The sequence below is a fragment of the Panthera onca genome, chromosome C1, assembly GCF_046562875.1.
Source record: "Panthera onca isolate mPanOnc1 chromosome C1, mPanOnc1 haplotype 2, whole genome shotgun sequence".
NCBI lineage: Eukaryota > Metazoa > Chordata > Mammalia > Carnivora > Felidae > Panthera > Panthera onca.
The window spans coordinates 35,097,660-35,119,755 of NC_138346.1; the positions used below are offsets into that span (position 1 = coordinate 35,097,660).

A 22,096-nucleotide genomic window follows, 5' to 3' on the forward strand; every position below is an offset into this window, starting at 1 on the left:
TTAACAAAGAATCTCATGAAATTTTATTCAACTTCAAGGGTACAGACAAGAAGCCAATTTCACAGTTAACACAAATAATGCAGCAATGGAATTACTGGTTTGGATGGCTGGACTGGAGGTGGTCCAACAACTATCTGTAGTATCAGCTATCCAGTTTTCTCCGCTCTTCAACTGTTTGCCATGCCGGGGTCCGTTACTCCTAACTAGAATGGAAATGAGGTGTATTTACAGAGAAAATATTCTTAAGATGCCAGAGAACACAAAACAGATTTTTGAAGTAATAGAGGCTGCAGTCTGTAATGGGTCACACAATAGGTTTACCTCTAAGTCAAGTGTTTAAGCACAGCCTTCGAAATTTTAACTAAAAAAGGAAAAAAAAAAGGTTTAAACTTTTTTCCCTTCAGTATTGTAAAATGGTCACACAGACCGGGAACTCCTGAAATGGAACAGCTCAACTGTATCTGATAACTTTGTAACACCCCAAATTCACTGTATACACTTAATGCATAGTTCTCAAGCCTGCACTAATACAACCATAAACATTCTGATCATAGTTTGAACAAGGTCTTGGTCCCTCTAGACAGTCTACAAAACAAAGGACTTGGCAGATTTTTTACTAGTGTTTCCTCTAGGGCACTACAAACAGTTGAACTTTTAATTTATATAAGGTTTTTAAAAGTTACTAAATTGACAGTGACTGAGTGCATCTGTAAAGTATCCTCATCCTTTTTTCAATTATTGGGAGAGAGGAGACTATAATTCTAAAGAAAAAAATATAAATGCATGGAAATCAAAAAAGGTTGGATTTGATATGGCTGCTAATTGCCCAGTTAAAACAGGGGAGGGAAAGTAGGGAAGGAAAGGGGGTTGGGAAACCTTTCTGATCCACACCAAGTTTCGAAATTATGTATAACTGTATGGGTAAGACTGGGTTTAGGTCAGGGGTGCCTGGGTGGCCCAGTTGGTCAAGAGGCTGACTCTTCATTTTTCGGGTCACGTCATGATCTCACGGTTTGTGAGATTGAACCCCACGTCAGGCTCAATGCATGGACAATGTGGAGCCTGCTTGAGATCCTCTCCCTCTCTCAAAATAAATAAAAACAAAACATTAAAAAAAAAAGATTGGGTTTAGCTCATATCCACTGCAATTCGTTTTTAAAAGTACTTATCACATCTACTAGAGTCCACCTAAATAAAGCCCACTGAACAACCTATTATTTAATTATATTTTAAACCTTTAGGCCTCAGTAAGCTGGTAAACAGAAACACTTTATATCAATACTAAAGGACTACTTACTACTTTACATAAAGAAATCATAGCAAGGCAATTTACCAGAACTCTCACAAATGCTTTACCTATTTTACATGGCACCTGTAAATAGCATCTGAGGAAAATTTTTACAAAGGTCATTCAGTAGTCCAAGTAATACTGCACACTAAAATTTTGGCATCTGTTACACTTAAAGCCAACCAACAGTTCTGTCATTTCCTGAATCTCCTGTAGTTTCATCAGTAAAATTTCAATACCATTATCTAAGCGTTATGCCTAGCAACTTTAATTATAAACTGCTACACAGGGTTTTAATTGATTTTTATAGATTAGAATTCCAAATGATTCTACTTATGATACAGTTACAATCAACAATCTGTTAAAATCTTCAAAACCAATGGGAAATGATTAAAATACTGCCTCAGGATATGGATATACATAAAGATATATCTGCAAATGAAAATGTTTATCTTTAGGTCCCCTCCCCTTTAAAAAGATACATTAGGTCACAATAGGGGTGATACCACCCGAGAAGGGCTCCCCCCCAATCACCCTTATTCTTTTTCATGTACAACGCAGATACATCTCTTAGTCACACACGTTTCCTCTCCCCACCATCACTATGCTATGTCAAAATTTCCTGTGGCATTTTTGTATTTGGAGTTTTCGTAAGAACAAACAAATATCTCTAGGACAATACTCCCAGAATAATTAAGAAACTTAGGATCAGCTCTAAACATATTTAATTATGGCACTTAAAAGACGACTTATCCTTGGAAACTGACACCAAGTTAGGAAAATCAGCTAACATTATCCAATTATAATTACAAGTACAATTTTAACATCTAGATTAAGCAGTAAATATTTGAGGCCATAGGTGGGCGTTGGCAGCCAAGTTCCAAAATTCCACTTATAATTCAAAATGAAAATCTGTAGTCTTTAGGAAGCATTCCCTTTCTTTATAGTATCACAGGTGACTTATCCATTTACTGTAACATTGTAGTAAGTAAATACTACTTTGTCATTATGAAGAAAAAAACTATGATCAGACAAAGATCATAATGTAGTTCTGGAAGACTACACACTCTTTCACTATACACAGTATATAATAAAATAGGGTACACTTTGTACGACAGTAACATGCAATGGTTTGGCTATAGAAATATTAATGTAGTTTCCGCTACACTGGAATTCTGTGTGGGTGTTATAGTTAGGGAATCATAGGATGAAAAGGACGATTATTAAATGCTTGCACAGTAGAGACGTTGTCTGAACGCATAACGTACAGCTATTCCTAGGTATAAACATGGAATACACCAAAAAAAAAAAAACCAACAAAAAACTAAAGAAGACTGACCTATAACCTAGGCGTAAGGATGGACTTTATTATTTTTGAAAAAAAGTCTTTTGAGGACTACAAATTACAAAGTAAAAGCAGATCACTATGTAGAAACCTAGTGAATACATTTTGCCTGTGCATTAAAACTATCAAAGTTATTCCTTTAACAATTTCACCCCATTCATAATGGTATCAGTTATGTTCTTCATAAGGTCACTACACCTTTACTTCAAATTATATTACACATATTCCCTCAAGATGAACTTTTAAACACCGAATTCTTGGCTCCTAAGAACGGCACCTTTGAAAGGGGCAATTTCCATTCAGTGTGGTGGCATCATTCTAAGTTGGTTTCTTTTCCCAACAAAAAAAAAAACCTTTTCAAAATGTTCACTTTATTAATATGAAGTCTCTCCACCAAAGTGGTGGTCATTTTTTGTTTTCTAATGACTACATATATATATATATATATATATATATATATATATATATATAACATATATATAACATATATATAATATATATACGGGTAGCAGCAAGAAAAGAAAGATGGAAATTAAAAGGCAGCCATTGAAATAAATGGATCAATTATATATAAGAGATATTTGGCTCATGGCAATTTAAAAAGATGGAAACTAGGGTATTGTTAATAGCCAGATGCTTGAGTTATTTAAAAGGATGTCAAGAGAATGAAGTTGATCCAACATGATCAAGTGGGAATGTATCATCATTGCACTTCATTCTTTACAACAAATACTCTAAGGCAAGAGGAAATGAGTTACATTTAGAGTCTCAGAACATGCTGACCACTTAATATTTAACAACTTCCTGGGATTTGATAGTCACTTCCTTTACTCATACTATTTTTATTTTTTTAAAAAAGTAATCTCTGCACCCAATGTGAGGCTCGAATCCATGGTGAGATTAAGATTCACATGCTCTCTTCTAACTGAGCCAGGCAGGCACGCACACTATTTTATGAGTCCCTTTCCTTTCAATCTAAGTGCATGACAAGCGTAAAATACTTTAAATGACAAGATTTTTCTAAGGTACATTTGAAAATGGCTGTATGAAAAGAATATCCATTGGTTTTGCCTGGAAAGATACAAACTGAATGCAAAAGTTTTTAATGAGAACAAGCTCAACTTTCTTCTTCCCACCACCTCTGTCATACACAATTTCCCAAACAACTCGCTTTCAAGCTTGTTCTCCATGGCTTTACTAAAGAATAAAAACCATAGAGCAAACAATTGAGCTCAAGGACATCCAGGGTTAAAAATGCAAGAAAATACCAACATGCAAGCAACGGTCCAAATACTCAAGATTCATGTTAATGAATTCAATTACTGTATATGAGATTTTCATTGATGAGCAGGGCTTTGGGCATACTAAATTATCACACAAATCATTGCCTTTTGAGACTTTGGATACTTTTACAGTTTAATTTGCAAACAGAATTTTTATAACAAATTATTTTTAACCAAATCATATCTTGAAAACTGTTTATATAGAAAACCCAGGGAATAAAGTGAACTGTTCATTGTGGAAGGCCTTAAATTACATTATTACAGTAGAAAATACAGGAGGTAGAAGATAACTGAAAAGACTAATGCAACATTAGATTCAAATCTATAGCTCCTGTAGCTACTTAAAACATGGTTTTAGAAACTAAACCCAACATTTCCAGTAACCATAGAAACATTTAAAATAAAATTTGCCATGAAAGCCCTTATATCATGCTTGATATAGGGAGGTAGGAAGATGTAAGAACCAGGACACATGAGACATGACATTTTATCTACAACTCCTGTTTGCTTTACTGAGGGTGTAGTTTCAAAATTCAGTCACCTTCTTCAGCTTCAGACTCAGATTCTAGAAAAGGGGAAAAGATGCAGTCAAGCATTATACAATAAAAGAAAACAAAAGTCCCCATTTATAACTTTGAAGATTTTTAATATAATTAAGATATATTGTTAATAATCCCCCACTTATGAGGATATTCACAAGCCTTCATTTATACATCTCAAAATTCATGAATATTAAAGTCTCAATCTTTTCAATTTTCCTCCTCAGAATGTCTAATGGCCAAGCCATCAAAATACTTCAATATTTAAAGCCAAGCTCTCCCTACCTGCCTTAAAGTAAATGAGTATTTGCAGATCTGTCAGAAATGAATGAAAGTCTGTATTCAAGGTACAGAATGGTATATGAATAAAAAAAGGTGGCATATACAATGGCCACATTAAAATTAGTTCTCCAGCTTACCAAACAAATTGCACCAAGTAAAAGACTTACCTTCTTCGGCATTTTTGAGCCACTCTACAAACTTTTTCATTTGCTCAAGGAAGACACTTTTCCCCTTTGCAACATGAGCATCTTTATACCACTTCAGAATGGGCTCTTCACTCAGGACTTCAGCTAGAAAGAGAGTCATCATTACATCTGGGAGTTTTTCAGGCAGAGTCAGATGCCACGTAAGGTACAGATGTGTGCATGGTAAAAAATAGCCTACTGAAGTCAAGTAAAAACAACAATTGTATTCAGAACACTCAACTGGTTTCTTCAATTTTTAAAGAAAAATAGAAAAGATAAAATGAGAAACCTACATAAAGAAATGTTTTGTCAACTTCTTGCCAACATAGGAACCTACAGCTAGGAAAAACACTCACTAAACCAGTGACTTTCTCAACTGAAGGTAACTTGACACACCCCATCCCCGTGCTGGGACATCTGACAATGTTTAGAGACATTCTTGATTGTTACACTGAGGAGAAATGCTACTCAATACTCTATAAGGCACAGGATTGTTACGAACAAGAGTTAAATGGCGCAAAATATCTGGAATACCAAGGTTGAGAAACCTTATGATTAAGTAATCAGTGATACTTGATCAATAATTCATTAAACTCAGCAGGTTAAGCATCTGACTCTTGGTTTCGGCTCAGGTCATGATCTCATAGGTTCTGAGCTTAAGCTGATAGCGTGGAGCCTGCTTGGGATCCTCCCAGCTTGCGTGAGCACACTCTCTCTCCCTTCAAAAAAAAAAGAAAAACAAAAAACACCAAAACCCAAAAAACAAAAAAACAGGGGTGCCTGGGTGGCTCAGTCTGTTGAGTGTCCAACTTTGGCTCAGGTCATGACTTCAGTTTCTGAGTTCAAGCTGTGCATTTGGCTCACTGCTTTCAGCACAGAATCCACTTCAGATCCTCTGTGCCTCTATCTCTGCCTCTCGCCCACTCACGAGCATGCTCTCAAAAACAGATGTTTAAAAACACCCAAACATTATTAACAACGATAGTAATCTACATATATTGCAATGGGCTCTCTCCCAACAAAGTCCTTATCTTTATTAACCACTTTAGATCAGTTTTCTGAAATAGGGATCACAGAAAAGGGAATAATAACTGAAATAGAAGGTTTTACCAGAGCATTTTGAACTGATCTTGAAGGACAAGATGGCTAATGGGGTAGAGTGAAGAAGGGAAGTCAACTTGTCATGGGCCAAAGACTACAGAGATGTGAAGAGTGTGTCTGGGGAAGAGAACTGGTAGAGAACAGGAGACAAAGTTTGAGGCCACACCAAGAAGGTTTTAGATTTTAACTTATTAATAAGGTTTAAAGATGTTTGGATATTAATACACTAAAAAGCACCCAATTCAATTAGAGACAATTCAGTCCTATGATTAGAGTAAAATATTTTATGGAGCTAATGTTCAGACTCACTGAAATTATTAGAGGAGTATTTTAGGATTTTTATTAAATGTATTCACAAAATCCAAAATTTAAATTACCTTTATAAAAAAGCACCACTATTTTCTGGAAGGCTTTCATGAAATGAATGTTGTCATAGCAATACTCCTGAATCTTCAGTAACAGAGTCAGCTCAGACTGACCTTGAGTAGTAAAGGCAGCAAGTAGAGGGCTGTATTGCTTTTAAAGGGAAAAGAGAAAAAAATGTAGTCACTTCTTATAATGACCAGCCATTTCAAAATTCCTAAAATACAGAACAGATCTTTCAAAATCACTGTAAATTATATTCTATGTAATGGAAACTTAAATTAAGCAGAAGGCTCTCTAAGCAACTAAGCCAACCAAGCAATACTGTCTGCACCAGGGATTCCAGACAACTGTCAATACAATGTTAGTATTTTAGAGAATAAATAAGGAATGCTCATATTTTCCAATACTCCCTCAAAAGCAAACAACAAATTTCAGGCCAATGCTATTTTTAAACATGTATTTGTTTTTAAACCGTGAGCCAAAGAAAGGTGAAGTCAGACTTACCTTCAAGTGCTTGATGGCTTGCTCCGCTACAAGCTCCTCCTTTTTGTTCCATTCCACAGTGCTCATTACGCTGGACCAGACTATTCCAATGACAACGGGTTCTGGGATGTTGTTTTTTTTCATCTCCTCCTTGACATACAAAATTATCTGCAAAAAGAATCCCAATTTAGTAAATCAGTTTTGATATGTATACTCTACACATCAATCTTAGACCTTTTACAAAAACATAAAAACACAACTAGCAACGGAACCACACGTGTACCACATATAATCAGAGAACTTTTAGAACTGGAAGGGATGGACCTCTAGTCCAAGCCTTAATTTACACACAGGCAAACCAGTTGGAAAAGGATGGGGATGGAAACATAAAATCTATTCACTGGCTTGAACCCTACAAAATCCCCAAGCCCTATAATTTCTGGGCACTAGTAAAGCATTAAATGTGAAGAAGGCTAATGAAAAGCCCCAGCACATAATTCAACAGCCACTAATTAAAACTCACTCTGGTGAAATACCTTAAAGCTTCTCAAGTGAACAAAAAATCATAGAGATGGCTTATTTTTTCTAAAATTTTATTTAAGTTCTAGTTAGTTCGTAAAGATGGTTTAAACAAAAATATCTTACATCCTTAAATGGATCACCACGGGACATCTGTTCTTGAAGTTCTTTCTGGAGTTCCTTTCGAGCTCCTATGGTTTGTTGATTCCGAACATATTCTGAAAGTTCTTTCAAGCCTGCCTCAGTAAAATACTTCGTGAAGTGTTCAACACTTTGTTTATTGGCAGGAAAAAGTTCCTGAAAGGAGAATTTAATCTGGTCAAGTGGTCTTTAAATAGTATCAGTAAAAAACCACTTCTTTTCACAGATTAGAAATGAGAAAGTTCCCTTGTCACACTTGAAGTGTTGGCAAGAATGGGAAGAATGAAAAAAGTTACAAACCATCAGTCTGTTATCCATGCTGACTTTCCGAAGACTTGCAGCTACTGCATTGATGTCTTTTTCATTTATCCATGATTTAAAGAGCTTTACAGCAAAAGCTGCTGAAACCCCTGTAGAACAAAAGAGCTTACTTAGCAGAAACAAGTGGATTTCAACCATTCTATCTCCCCATTTCAACCACAGACTTACTCCCTTTATCCCCAAACTTCCCTCTGCCACTAAGCTGCTTACCATTTCACTCCAATTTCTCTATTGTCTCATTTGCTAGTTAGGTACTTTTAGTTATTAAACTGCTTTCTAATGTGTAAAATGAGTGTAACAGTTCTTACACTTGACAGGGCTGTTGTGGGAAATAGGGCACATTAAACACTCAGTAGTCTAGTTTTTAAAAAGTTTTGTTTTTATTTTAACAGAATTATTTAACTATGAAAATTACATCAGGCAACTTATTTTCTTTTTGGCTTGACATTCTCCCTAAAGTCACTTTCTCTGACTTTCCCAAGTCTCCCAATTGGAATTAATCTTTCTGGGTTTCCCTGGCATTTCTCTTTTTAAGTTATAACCACATCTGCTATATACCTAAAGACAGCCAAAGGTATATATTAAATATCTAATGAGTTTTATTTTATGAAATTTAAAGATAGTTAAAAAACTAAGACTATTACACAAATCAAATCTATGTAAGTTATATCCTAGTTTTTATATCAGTACATCTTTCATGCTCTTTGGTATCCTCACCTTCACACAACTAAAGACAATTCTTTACTAAAGGCTGATTACCTTCTTTAACCAAATTCTCATTATAAAGGCTATTAAGAATGGATGCATTAAGTGTTCCATTAGCCAGAAGAACACCAGTCAACATAGCCAGCTTGTTCCTCTCCGACTCTGAAAAACCCTTTAAGAACAGCAGCAGCTATAAAAGTAAATAGTTAAAGGTTAAAAGAGCAACTGTATTATATAAAGAGACATAGTAAAGCAACCTGTACTGATTAAAAGTGTGGGCTCTGGGGTCTAACCATCCAAGTTTTAGTCTTAGTTATAGTAACACTAGCTGAGTGATCCTGAGCAAGTTACTTATCCTCTGTGCCTCAGTTTCCTCACATATATGTATGTGGATAATAAAACTTGCCTCACAGGGTTTCTGTATTACATGAGTTAATAATTAGAACAGGTTGAAACCTGATGTTACTATTAACATTACTACATTTTTTCATTTACCTATATATAGACTAAGACTTCAATATCAAGTATGCTAAATTTCTTTCTCAATCTGCTTAACTCTGATCTTACTGTATCTTTTGAACAAACCCCATTTTGGTCTTTAGTTTTTTTGCCACTTGTTTGGACACAAAGCTAGGAAACACTGTGTAGCAAATTAAACTAAATGATATACCCCCGTAGCAAATTAAACTAAATGATACACCCCCAAATCACATTTCAATGACAGTCTACCTAAATACCTAAAATCCTCTCAAATCTGTGGCAAAATTAAGATTTAATGTTCCCCTCTTTGACCCCAACCTTCTGTATCCACAAAGCATACTGTTGTTCATACCTTTTTTACCTCATCTTCAAAACCTTTCTCCAGGTATTTGTAGCGCCTGATTAACTTGTTAAAAACCTATGAAGAACAGTAACGGAATTTAATAACTTGATATCTACAGATGCCAGATTCCTAAAAGATCTGAGTATCTCACAGTATCTTTAGAGCATCAAAGAAGGGAAACTTCCACTGGATATAAGAATTTACAAGCTATTTAAAAAGCCCGCTTGGGAAGAATCTGTCAACTCTCAAAACTTACAATATAACACTTTAATAGCCACCCACGATAGATTTTTATTGCCAGATATTAAAGCAAGGACTATTTATTGCTTAAATACAAGTCATTTACCCATCTGTAGGATTATTAACAGAATAAGATCAGAGAATATAGTTCTACTTTCCCAAAGACAGGTAACAAATTTCTAGGTTAGGAGCACTTGAATTCTTTGCTTACAATAACACAAACTATGTATGAAACCTTTGAATGAAATTTTGATTGGTAAGCTAATCTGCCTATTAACTCATTCATCTTTAAAAAGTTACAGGCAGGGCGCCTGGGTGGCTCAGTCGGTTAAGCGTCCGACTTAACTGTGAGGTCATGATCTCACAGTTCGTGGGTTCGAGCCCCGGGTCGGGCTCTGTGCTGACAGCTCAGAGCCTGGAGCCTGGTTCAGATTCTGTGTCTCCCTCTCTCTCTGCCCCTCCCCTGCTCATGCTCTGTCTCTCTCTGTCTCAAAAAAAAATAAACATTAATTGAATGAAATGACAAGGAAATGATTTTCCTTTTCAGTTTGAGGGTTTTCCTTAAAAATGGATTAATTCCAAAGGGACAAACAGGAAAATAATTCAATCTTTTCTACTTTGTTTTCCTCAACACATTTGAAATTTCTAGTTCGTTAATATTACACCAAAAAGTATCTCTAAATCTTCAGTTCAGATTCCTTCAACTTTCTATTTGCAACCTCTTAAAAGCAGACTACTCCTATTCAGACGGAGAATAGCTAACTGAAATAAATATATAGTTTCATTTACCTGAGCAAATGCTTGCATGGTTTCTAGGTCTTCTTGTGCTGCGAACACACAGACATCTGTACGCATCATGTCATCTGCCAGTGTACCACCTGGGGCTAAGGTATATTTTACAAAAAATTTGCAGTGACCTTCATTTAAAATTAGTAATTATTTCAATCTTACTTTCTAGAAGGATTCTCATTATAAAATAAAATGATACAAATTCTAAAAGATGATCTGAGAGCAAAGTCACTATCTCAAAAGCAACATGGTTGGTTGGTGAACAAAGTGAAACAACTTGAGAGAATAACCCCCTTCAGCAACCCAGTTAAACTCACTGCATTAACCATTCAACAGTACCAAATCTGTCACTCAAGTGGAGATGTTTTAAGTTGTTTTTGATAACATAACTTTCCATACAGAAAACAACCCTTCAAGCTTCCTAAGAGGCTGGGCCATAAAAACTTACAAGTTAGTCTTTACCTTTCATATACATTTGTAAGTATTTATGGATAAAGTGAGTCTGATATACACTTTGAAATATGGGGTAGGGGGATGAAGTCAGGGGGAACACAGCCAGACTAAGACTGTTAACAATTAAGTAGGGTAACAGCCAAGAAGTTCATTTTACTATTCTCTTTAGGATATATTTGAAAATTTCCTTAGTAAAGGTTTGAAAAAGGATTTTAAAAGCAGATTTAGGGTTAGTATTGTAAATAGAAAATAGGTATTTTTTACTACAAACTGCTAATATAATGGAATATATTAGAACATATGAACGTTAAGTTCCTTGGTTCCACCACTGAGTAATTATTTGACTGCATGTAAGTTACTGAAGCCTTTTAAGCCTCCATTCTGCAGGCTTACAAATAAGAGTTCTGATTCTATCAGCCTGGCCTTGAGGATCAATATCATATCACTGTGAAAACATTTTGAAATGTCTTAAAGAGCTATGGAAATGAAATTATCACCATCATTTGAAGATATTTAACTAAATGGCACATTCTTTTAAGACATCCTGAGCTGGTGAGGGTGGAGGTGGAAGTTAGAGCAGTGCTGTGCAAAAGAAACATAATGTGAGCCACATGATGTAATTTTATATCTTCTAGTAACTTCATTAAAAATATTAAAAACAGGGGCACCTGGGTGGCTCAGTTAAGTGCCCAACTTTTGATTCCGGCTCAGGTCATGATCTTGCAGTTTTAAGAACCCCATGTGTGTCAGGGCTCTTTGCTGGGCGTGGAGCCTACTTAAGAGTCCCTCCGAGGGTGCCTAGGGTGGCTCAGTCAGTTAAGCATCCAACTCTTGATTTTGGCTCAGGTCATGATCTCACACTTCATGAGTTTGAGCCCCACACTGGGTTCTGTGCAGAGCCTGCTTGGGAATCTCTCACTCTGTGGCACCCCCCCCCCCCCCAAGATAAATAAACATTAAGAAAACCTGTAAACTGTCTTAGTTGTTCCTTATAAAAAAATGAGTTTCTCTGCCCCTCTCCCTGGCTCAGGCTCTTTCTCTCCCCCCCCCCCCCCAAAAAAGGGTGCAATTTTAATATACTCTAATCCAACATATCAAAAATATTGATTCTAACATTTCAGTATTCAAAATATTATTGACATGTCTTACATTCTTTTTTATATCAAGTCTTTAAAATTCAACGTATATTTGACACTTATAGGACATCTCAATTTATATTAGCCAAACTCTAAGTGATTGTGGCTAATGTACTGAAGAATGTAGGATTAGTCCTCAGGCACACAGAAGTAGTATTTCATAAGACTACATAAGAGGCTAAGATTTCTCCATTAATGGAGAGTTTTCAAACACAGTTTGGAAAAATTACTGATTGGGGATGTAGTAGGGATGTACATATCAGAAAAGTCATCTCCAAATGTTATGATTTTCTAACAGATTTCAACTATAAAGCTAGACAGAGCAAGATAATTTGCTAAACTACTATGACCTGGGGGCGGGGGGAATGGAAAAATCCTAAGAAAGTAAAAAAGCCAAAAACAAAGCCACCCTAATTTGACAGGTTTGTCAAACAGTCCATGTTCTGGATTCCACATAATCTCTATACATCACATTTCCCACAAAACCCAGACACTTACCCAGCATTCCGCCAGCCACCAGAATGTCAAAGAGTGTTTCTGCATATCGGCGGTAATCAAGTTTTGCTCCAGAAGCATCAAGAAACTTTGCTACTGCTTCCAAATCAGTACCAGTTTCAGTTAAGCCTTGAATAATACAGTCTTGAAACTGAGTAGGGTCAAACCTCTCTTTTTCATCTGGGGGGAAAACCCCACAACATTTAGTTTTAAAAGGCTTACCAAAATGCCATGAAACCACCACCTTATGAAAGTGTAACTACTGAATAAGTTAACCACATGTATCACAATCTCATTTATTTCAACACCTGAAAAAAACAAAACACAAAGCTTACCCAAGACCTGCAATGCAAGCAGACACAATAAAAGACTACACATAACCTCTGCAAATGCAAGGCATGACTGCCTAGTCACAAGAATTGTGTGGCTTTTCTCCTACTATTTTTTTCACACAAGTCTCATAAATGAGGAGTTAAATGAGCTAGTGTGTTCCTACTGCCAGGAGGCAATTTCTACTCCAAATGCTCTCCTATTGCCTCTGGGCTCTTCTGAAATTTAGGACATCCTCTAAACTTCAGGTAAATTTTATTCTTGAGTGAAATTCTGTCTAAATGCTGGAGCTCTTGATTCTTTTCTTTAAATGCCCATAACACTTTATGTTTGTATGTTTGTTTTAAATCATTCATTTGGTACTTAACAGTGCCTTAGGGACATACCCAGCCTTTGCTGACTTCCCTATCTAGGTTAGATGCTACCGTAATTTTCACACAGCCCTAGAGTGACCAACTCCTCCCTGTCTGCCCAAGACTTTGTGTTAGCACTGAAAAGCCTAGGTCCTGTCTTCAGTCCCAGGCAAACTGGGATGATTGTTCATGCTACCCAGGACCCCACCATGAGGAACTAGGAGGGCATGAGTTATCTCAATGTGGAACTGGGGAAGTGACACCTCTTCCTGATGCTAATAACAATAAAATGACTTGGTATCACCACATCCTCAAGGGGATACAGACTTTTCCCTATTACTGCTGAATTGCTCAGTTTCCAACTCCTCTTCCTCCTCTTGAGAAAATTTATTTAGCAGGTGAAATCTAAAGAAATCTGAAAAGACTAGAATCAAATCACTGTTTAGTCTCCCCACTACAAGAGGACAGTCTATGATCAGGGATTACAAAAGATTATGTAATATATATCGCAAAGTGTCTGTTACCCAGGGTAGAAAAAAACAATTTATAACCAGTAGCTGACCCAGTTCTATTTCCTCAAAATCTCCTGTAAAATAAGGTCAATATGGCTTTTGAACAATAACACTGAAAAATCCTGGTGAAAGTATTAAGCCCAATACAAAATATATCTGAGACCACACCCCACTTAACTTTGTATCACTAATAAGTGCTTTGCTACAGAATATTCACCTAACTACCCACTAATAGAAGCAGTTAACAGAATTCTAGTACTTGTCTGTGAGAAGTATTTAATTTCAAAAGACATGACAGTGTGAACTCTGTTCCATAATTAGCTTCCATGTGTAAAGTCTGGTTTTTCTCTCAGAAATCTTCACAAAGTTTGGGAAAAATCAGCAATTGCATTAGGAGCTCCCTTTCATAAATTAACTTTTCCCCTCAAGCAAGTCTGCTTAAATAAAATTTAGCTAGTGAAAATGCACTCCATACTTAAAAAAAAAAAAGGTACTTTATCCTCACAATAAAAAGACCAGTCACTAACCTTAGAGATATATATGTTGATGCTAAAAACTAAAGGCTTAGAAAAGCAGTAAAAATATTAAGGGTATATCTGAAATGGCAGTCAACTAGAAATTCAAGTTCCTTTCTGATATTTTCTCTCAAAAGATTTACTATTAAGCAATTGCCTGGCAGAAAAACCAAGATATCAAAGTTATTCTGGAAGTTTGGAGAGAGACTTTAAAACATATTTACCTCTTTTTCTGGTTTTAAAACGCTGGCCTGATAGCGTTGGCTTTTGCTGCTTTTGATTATTCATAAAAGACACCCTAAGAAAAGGAAAATAAAGCCTTAAAAATATCAGTGCCATAACATTTTGTTCTAAAAACAAAGCATCAAACCTTGGTGTAGTCACAATATAAATCAAATATAACACTTTCAGCCTGGCAGTACCTGGGGCAGACACCAAGAATTAATGTAACTTCAAATCCTGCATTTCTCCCTACAAGAAACTCTGAAGATGTACGGTGAAGTACACTTTTAAAAGACTTTATAGCAGCACCATAGTGACTAGGGGCAAATCACCCATCATAAACATAATTGTTTGGTTTCCTCCTCGTTCCTCTTTGAATTCGCCTGCATATTCCACCACTTCTAAGCACCACATAAGTCTAAGCGAGATTGCCATCATTGCCGCGAGGTATCCAAACCGTGTAGGTCAATTTTCAGACACCGTCAAAGGGTGAATCCTTTCTACCGTGGGCCTATGAGCAGCACCACCCTATGAAGTTGTGCCCGTGACTGCAGCGGCCGCTTGCACCACTCCAGCCTGCAAAATGAACTGAGAGCCGGCCTAGCCTCCTTTGCCCCGTACCCTGCAATCCAAGTCTCCTCCCCGAGCACGTGTCTCCCTATCCACACCCTTCCTGTGTCTGCCGCTCGAACGAGATAACCCACCCCCCACTCAGAACCCCTCGGCCCCTGCGGGGCGCCGCAGGGGCGAGCTCTCGGCCCGCAGCCCCTTCTCCACTGACCCCGTCGCCGGTGGTGGCGGCCGCCGCAACGAGCGGACCACAGGCGCCGAGGCGCTTCGCGCCGGGGGCCCCGCCGCCCCGTACATCCGCCCGCCCTCCAGCGAAAGCAGCGGTGGTGGAGGCGGCCGCAGAGGTGGTGGCTGCTCCCCCGCCCCTCCCGCCAGAACCCCCCACGCGTACATCACCCAACAGAGGCCGCAGCGGCTTTGTTACCCAGGCCAGGCAAGGCCGCTGCGGGGGGGGGGGGGGAGGGGGGGGGAGGGTCCCTCGGTCTCTGGCGCCGCAGCGCACCCCCGGGCCCCCACGTCCCGGTCCGGGCCGCAGACCCTCGACCTCCCTGCTGAGGTGGCGGCAGTGGACCTCCAATCCAGGCCCCGGATCCCGCCTGGCCTCAGGCGGCGGCTCAGACCCATTCAAGCCGGGCCACACCAGACCTGCCGGCCCCCACCCCCCTGCCCTGTCTGGCGACTGAGGGCCACAACCTCGTCCCGGGACAGGCGAGCGTCGCGCCTCACCGACTTTAAGGCGAACAGAAAAGAGCCAGAAATCCCCGATGTGGCGGCAACTGCGGCGGTGTCTCCTCTGCGACCGGAACTAACGCGAGGAGGAGGGAAGAGGTGTCACCCCCCGCCCCGGCCGGCCTCCTATCGCGAGATTTCTTCCTCAAGCGTCCTCCCCGCGTCTCCCTTAGACGAGGCCTTGAGCCTCCGCCTTTTCCATTCCTTGGGATTCGGGGTGGGAAAGTAGGAAAGGACAGGGAGAAGGGTTTTTAAGTCTTCTTTGTTCCTTTATTGGGTTCAAGGTTTTGCGGAAACTTATCCTATCCTAGCCTGTCTTTCTTCCCTCTCTGCCCCTTGCGGCCTCGTAGCACACGGAGGGGTTAGAAGAACAAATACCCCGCCCCCCATCCCCGCCAATCCTGAAGAATTTGGATACGGCAGCCCGGAGTCCCTCCCAGCAGACACCCCCCCCCCCCCCCCCCGCCGGAAGTCGAAGCCTGAGGACTTGGTGCACTCGGGCCCTTTCTAGGGCGGTGGCTGAGCTTGGCCAAGGGTCCTTAGCTGACCTCCGCTCCCGTTGGGGTTGGTAGAACTCGCTCAGGCTAGTCCGAAGCGGGGCGACTTTGCTTTGAGGTGCCGCTGGCTGGCTGGGGTTGTGCACTGCCTCTCTTAGGAGGTTGGGAGATCCAGATGGAAGGTTCAGAAGAAAATTCTGCCCTCCAACTGTGGCCGCTACTCCTTGCAGCGGTCTTTTGTCGTTTTCTCCTGAGTGTGGTCCTTGCGGGGACCTGGAGAGCCTCAGAATTCCTTGGAGGACTTTTAAAAACACAGATTGCTGGGTCTAACCCGCACAATTATGTAGATCTGTTGTAGGACTCAAAAATGTGCTTTTCTAACAAGTTCCCTCTGATGCTGATGATGCTGGTCTAGGGACTACACTTTTGAGAACCACTGAATTAGAGGATGTATCATCAGAGAGCTGAGGGACAAGGTAACGCGTGTGAAAAGCACTGTGGGCATTAAAACTGCAGAGATGCACAATGTCTCCAAGATCTAGCCTCATGTTTTTATTCCGTTTGTATCTTAGTTTGTTTTCCATTGTTATTTGTCTCCATTGTTATTATCCTCCTACCAAAAAATCCCACCCAAACCCTAAAAACAGGGTCTGTTGCTACAGTCATCTTCCCTGCACTCTGCTTCTCTCCCTTATCAAACATTTCTGGTAAATCAGTTTATATTAGTTGATTTATTTAACTGTCTGACCTCTGCTGCCTTCCCCTCTCAACATCGTGGACAATTACTTTCTCAGAGTTCTTCCTCAGAATTATTGCCAAATCCAGTGATCTTCATTTTCCTTTCCTCCTCTGAGCATTTAGAACATTACCCATCTCCTTAAAAACTTCGTTCCAAGTATCCTGGTTACCCCCCTGGATAGTCCGTTGCAATTGCTGTTCCTCTTTTCTGTGCTCATTCCTTTTATCTTATTCCACGTTGCTTTCTTACCTTATACATTCCTAGGGATTTAACTTTGATTTTTTTATTTTTTAAATTAAAAAAAAAAAGTTTGTTTTTGAGAGAGAGCATGCATGAGCAGGGGAGGGGCAGAGAGAGAGGGAGACAGAATCCAAAGCAGGCTACAGGCTCCTAGCTGTCTGCACAGAGCCCAACACGGGGCTAGAACCTACCAACAGTGAGATCATGACCTGAGCTGGTCAGACACTTAACTGACTAAGCTACCCAGGTGCCCCTGGATTTAACTTAAAAATTTTTTTTTTTTAAATGTTTATTTTGGAGACAGAGACAGAGCATGAACAGGGGAGGGGCAGAGAGAGGGAGACACAGAATCTGAAACAGGCTCCAGGCTGTGAGCTGTCAGCGCAGAGCCTGACGTGGGGCTCGAACCCACGAACTGTGAGTTCATGACTTGAACCGAAGTCAGATGCTTAACCAACTGAGCCACCCAGGTGCCCCGGAGTTAACTTTTAAAAGAGTGCCAAATGCTATTGAATCATTACATATTTGTCAAGGCTCTCTATCCTTCTAGGCTGAGGGAATGACAGTGGGAAGGTCCTGAGGTAGGAAAAACCTGACCTGTTGGAGGAACTGAAAGGGGCTAGTGTGACTGGATCTTGGTGGGAGATGGGAGGACTACGGGGAGCGCAGAGAAGTGGCAAGAGTCAGATTCCTCAGTGTAAGCCTTTTCCCCAAGGCCTATCTGGTAGCTCCACTAAATGCCAAACTAAACACTCTTTGTACCCTTACCCCTAAACTGTTTTTCTCACTTCTGAAGTTCTGTTAAAGGCACACTGTTTTACTAATAAGAATAGCTACTGTTATGTGGCAGATATATGTGTCATGTATTCTTTTAAGCACTCCACCTTATTTAATCCTCAAAACTACCCTATGATTGGGGCACCTGGGTGGCTCAGTCAATTAAGCATCTGACTTCGGCTCAGGTCATGATCTCTTGGTTCATGAGTTTGAGCCCCGCATCAGGCTCTGTGCTGACAGCTCAGAGCCTGGAGCCTACTTTAGATTCTGTGTCTCCTTCTCTCTCTGCCCCTCCCCTGCTCATGCTCTGTCTCTCTTTCAGAAAAATAAATAAACATTAAAAAAAAAAAAAAAACCTACCCTATGATCTAGACTCCATCATTAGCCCCATTTAATAGATGGGAAGACTGAGGCATAGAGAGGTCAAGTAACTTACCCAAGGTCATATAACTAGTAAATGGAAGAGCTTAATTTGAACCCAGACATTCTGGCTGCACTGCTATAGCATTACTGTCTTGCCACCAAGATCTTATTTATCCATTCAACAAATAGTTGCTGAACTAAAGACCACTAGAGACACAGAGGTAACAAGTTAGACCTCTGACCTCACAAAGCTTGTCTTCTATATTTGTCACATTTCTCAACTCAATCATCTTTTTCCAGTAATATCTTCATTTAGGCCTCTATTACCTCTAAGTAACTGGGACTTTTGCAATAACTTCCTAACTGTGCTATCCCTTTCTCCACCCTTCTAGAATAATCTTCCCAGATGCCGCCTGAATCATATCTCTTCACTGTTTACATGCTGTGGTTTGTACTCCAGATCACCCAGGAATAGTTCTGACCAATGTTTCTCACCTTTACTTCCCATCACACTGGTGGTTCTTAACCTGTAATTGCCATCCATCGTGGGGTGTAGCAAGCATTTTTGACTAAAAACTATATTAAATTTAGCAAGTGATTTCCTTTAAAAAGTAAAGCAGATGGAAGATTATCTATTATAAGATCATTCTCACTCATTTGCATGCTGATATATGTTCCTGGAAGTGAGAGAGGGAGGGGGTCATTTGGAATTGTATATGGCAGGCAGCCTAATTTACCTATGCCCTTGGGAAATGTTTATAACCTGTATCTCGAGCAGAAAAGTTTCCAAACACCTGAACTCTATGCTTTAATCAGACTGAGATGTCCTTTCCTCATTCTTTACTGTCAAAATCCCATTTATTATTTCAAGGCTTATCTCAAATACTACACTTCCCTTAAGCCTTTCTTTTTTTTTTTTTTTTTTTTTAAATTTTTTTTTTTTAATGTTTATTTATTTTTGAGACAGAGAGAGACAGAGCATGAATGGGGGAGGGTCAGAGAGAGGGAGACACAGAATTGAAACAGGCTCCGGGCTCTGAGCTGTCAGCACAGGGGCCCGATGCGGGGCTCGAACTCACAGACCGCGAGATCGTGACCTGAGCGAAGTCGGCGCTCAACCGACTGAGCCACCCAGGCGCCCCCCCTTAAGCCTTTCTTAATCACTGCAGCTGATGTAAACATATTCCTTTTCTGAACTTTGCACTTTGTGCTTTCTGATATTCAATCTACTTTTGTATTTGCAGTTGTCTTTTATTCTATACTGAAATTCTTTATGGCAATGGCAATTTCTTACTCATTTTAGTAGTGCCTCACTGTATAGCAAGCATCATGCTTTAGTAAGTATGGGATGGGTTTGATATAGCTAGTACTTCTCATGGAGGAGACCTGATCATGGAGGAGAAAGAAGGGTGAGAAGGAATTTCAAGCTGGTTTTCTTTTAGGGATGCTGAAATACAGACATTTATTTTTATTTTTTAAAATGTTTATTTTTGAGAGAGAGAGAGAGAGAGAGAGTGTGTGTGTGTGTGTGTGTGTGTGTGTGTGTGTGTGCAAGTGGGGGAGGGACAGGGAGAGACGGGGACAGATGATCTGAAGTGGGCCCTGTGCTGAGAGCAGAAAGCCTGATGTGGGGCTTGAACCCACGAACTGTGAGATTATGACCTGAGCCAAAATTGGACCCTCAACTCAACCGACTGAGCCACCCAAGTGCCCTGGAGTATAGACATTTAAAGGAGAATCTAGTCCCTGGGTGTTTTTGAGGTTTCACATGAGTCACTTAACCTCTCTGTAAAACGTGAGTACTGATGCTTTACATGATAAAGACCCTTCGAATGCTCATAACTGGGGTTCCATATCTTTTAGTAGATTTGTTATTTGTCCTTAAACTGAATGTAGTTCCTAACAATGTACTGCATGCCTACTTGATAAATGCTGTACTAGTGTAAAAATTTAAGGAGCTTAAAGTGTTAAGTTTAAGGAGCTTAAGGTTAATGAGCTCAAGGAGAGGAGGGATAAATCAGATCTTTGAGGAAATGCCTCATAAGACAAGGCCCAAGTCTGCCTTAAATTGCCTTTTGTTTTGTTAGTGCTGTGCAGGACTTTGTTATTCAGACTTTCTGTGCTCAGTTAAGAATCTTGTAATCGCTAACCTTGCAAACTCCAGCATGTCAATAACAAAGTTTTGGGTAAAATGTCAGCAACATTCAGGACAATGTCTTATGATAGAAGTATTTTGGAACTTTTTTTCATCATTATTAGGCCAAATTCGGTTCCCTACTTACCCCCTTTCTCCTTTCCTTCCTTCTTTCCTTCCTTCCTTCCTTCCTTCCTTCCTTCCTTCCTTCCTTCCTTCTTTCCTTCCTTCCTTCCTTCCTTCCTCTCTCTCTGTCCCTTCCTCTCTTCCTTCCTTCGTTTCTTTCAGCTCCATGCCCAACATGGGGCTCAAACTCAGGACCAAGAGTCACACGCCCTACTGACTGAACCAGCCCGGCATCCTTGGGTTCCCTCCTTTATAATTTTTTAAATTTATATTATTATTTTTAATGTTTATTTATTTTTGAGAGAGGGAGAGAGAGAGGGAGACAGAGCGTAAGCAGGGGGAGGGCAGAGAGAGAGGGAGACACAGAATCTGAAGCAGGCTCCAGGCTCTGAGCCCGACATGGGGCTTGAACTCATGAACCACAAGATCATGACCTGAGCCAAAGTTGGACACTTAACCAGCTACCCAGGCACCCCCCTGGGTTCCCTACTTTATTTTATTTTTTTCAATATATGAAATTTATTGTCAAATTGGTTTCCATACAACAGCCAGTGCTCATCCCAAAAGGTGCCCTCCTCAATACCCATCCCCCACCCTCCCCTCCCTCCCACTCCCCATCAACCCTCAGTTTGTTCTCAGTTTTTAAGAGTCTCTTATGCTTTGGCTCGCTCCCACTCTAACCTCTTTTTTTTTTTTTCCTTCCCCTCCTTTAACATGTTTAAACATGTTAAACCCATGTTTAACAGAAACATGGGTTTCTGTTAAGTTTCTCAGGATCCACATAAGAGTGAAAACATATGGTATCTGTCTTTCTCTGTATGGCTTATTTCATTTAACATCACACTCTCCAGTTCCATCCACGTTACTACAAAGGGCCATATTTTGTTCTTTCTCATTGCCCTGTAGTACTCCATTGTGTATATAAACCACAATTTCTTTATCCATTCTTCAGTTGATGGACATTTAGGCTCTTTCCAAAATTTGGCTATTGTTGAGAGTGCTGCTATAAACATTGGGGTACAAGTGCCCCTATGCATCAGTACTCCTGTATCCCTTGGATAAATTCCTAGCAGTGCTATTGCTGGGTCATAGGGTAGGTCTATTTTTAATTTTCTGAGGAACCTCCACACTGCTTTCCAGAGTGGCTGCACCAATTTGCATTCCCACCAACAGTGCAAGAGGGTTCCCATTTCTCCACATCCTCTCCAGCATCTATAGTCTCCTGATTTGTTCATTTTGGCCACTCTGACTGGCGTGAGGTGATATCTGAGTGTGGTTTTGATTTGTATTTCCCTGATGAGGAGTGACGTTGAGCATCTTTTCATGTGCCTGTTGGCCATCTGGATGTCTTCTTTAGAGAAGTGTCTATTCATGTTTTCTGCCCATTTCTTCACTGGGTTATTTGTTTTTCGGGTGTGGAGTTTGGTGAGCTCTTTATAGATTTTGGATACTAGCCCTTTGTCCGATATGTCATTTGCAAATATCTTTTCCCATT

The 22,096-nt window shown here is 39.8% G+C and overlaps 1 protein-coding gene and 1 long non-coding RNA gene across 5 annotated transcripts in view; one reads left to right on the forward strand and one right to left on the reverse strand.

Moving 5' to 3' along the window:
* Positions 1 to 16,001, reverse strand: BZW1 (basic leucine zipper and W2 domains 1). 4 transcript variants are annotated; one of them, XM_060622900.3, is made up of 12 exons: positions 15,727 to 16,001; positions 14,429 to 14,502; positions 12,498 to 12,674; positions 10,411 to 10,505; positions 9,391 to 9,456; positions 8,613 to 8,748; positions 7,833 to 7,942; positions 7,518 to 7,688; positions 6,894 to 7,040; positions 6,401 to 6,539; positions 4,905 to 5,027; positions 1 to 4,481 (listed from the first exon to the last, which is right to left on the reverse strand). In XM_060622900.3, the coding sequence occupies exons 2-12, from the start codon at positions 14,490 to 14,492 to the stop codon at positions 4,450 to 4,452; spliced, it is 1,260 nt and encodes a 419-aa protein (XP_060478883.1). In that variant the 5' UTR covers positions 14,493 to 14,502; positions 15,727 to 16,001; the 3' UTR covers positions 1 to 4,449. The 4 variants fall into 4 exon arrangements, with proteins under 4 accessions (XP_060478883.1, XP_060478882.1, XP_060478885.1 ...); XM_060622899.3 differs by having other exon boundaries at positions 15,723 to 16,000; XM_060622902.3 differs by having other exon boundaries at positions 15,690 to 15,796.
* LOC132671747 (uncharacterized) overlaps positions 15,738 to 22,096 on the forward strand; it is a 16,846-nt gene continuing 10,487 nt past the window's right edge. Inside the window, exon 1 of the long non-coding RNA XR_009607244.2 lies at positions 15,738 to 15,824. This is a non-coding gene — a long non-coding RNA (uncharacterized LOC132671747). The remainder of the gene's footprint in view (positions 15,825 to 22,096) is intronic.

Excerpts from the sequence above, each read along its gene's own strand:
- BZW1 (XM_060622898.3), bottom strand. The coding sequence starts at position 15,293 with ATGTACGGGGCGGCGGGGCCCCCGGCGCGAAGCGCCTCGGCGCCTGTG. Across the intron at positions 8,749-9,390 it reads TTGAAGATGAGGTAAAAAAG|CTGCTGCTGTTCTTAAAGGG; the intron begins GTATGAACAACA and ends TTACTTTTATAG. Across the intron at positions 7,041-7,517 it reads GTGGTGATCCATTTAAGGAT|ATAATTTTGTATGTCAAGGA; the intron begins GTAAGATATTTT and ends TTCTTTTTGCAG.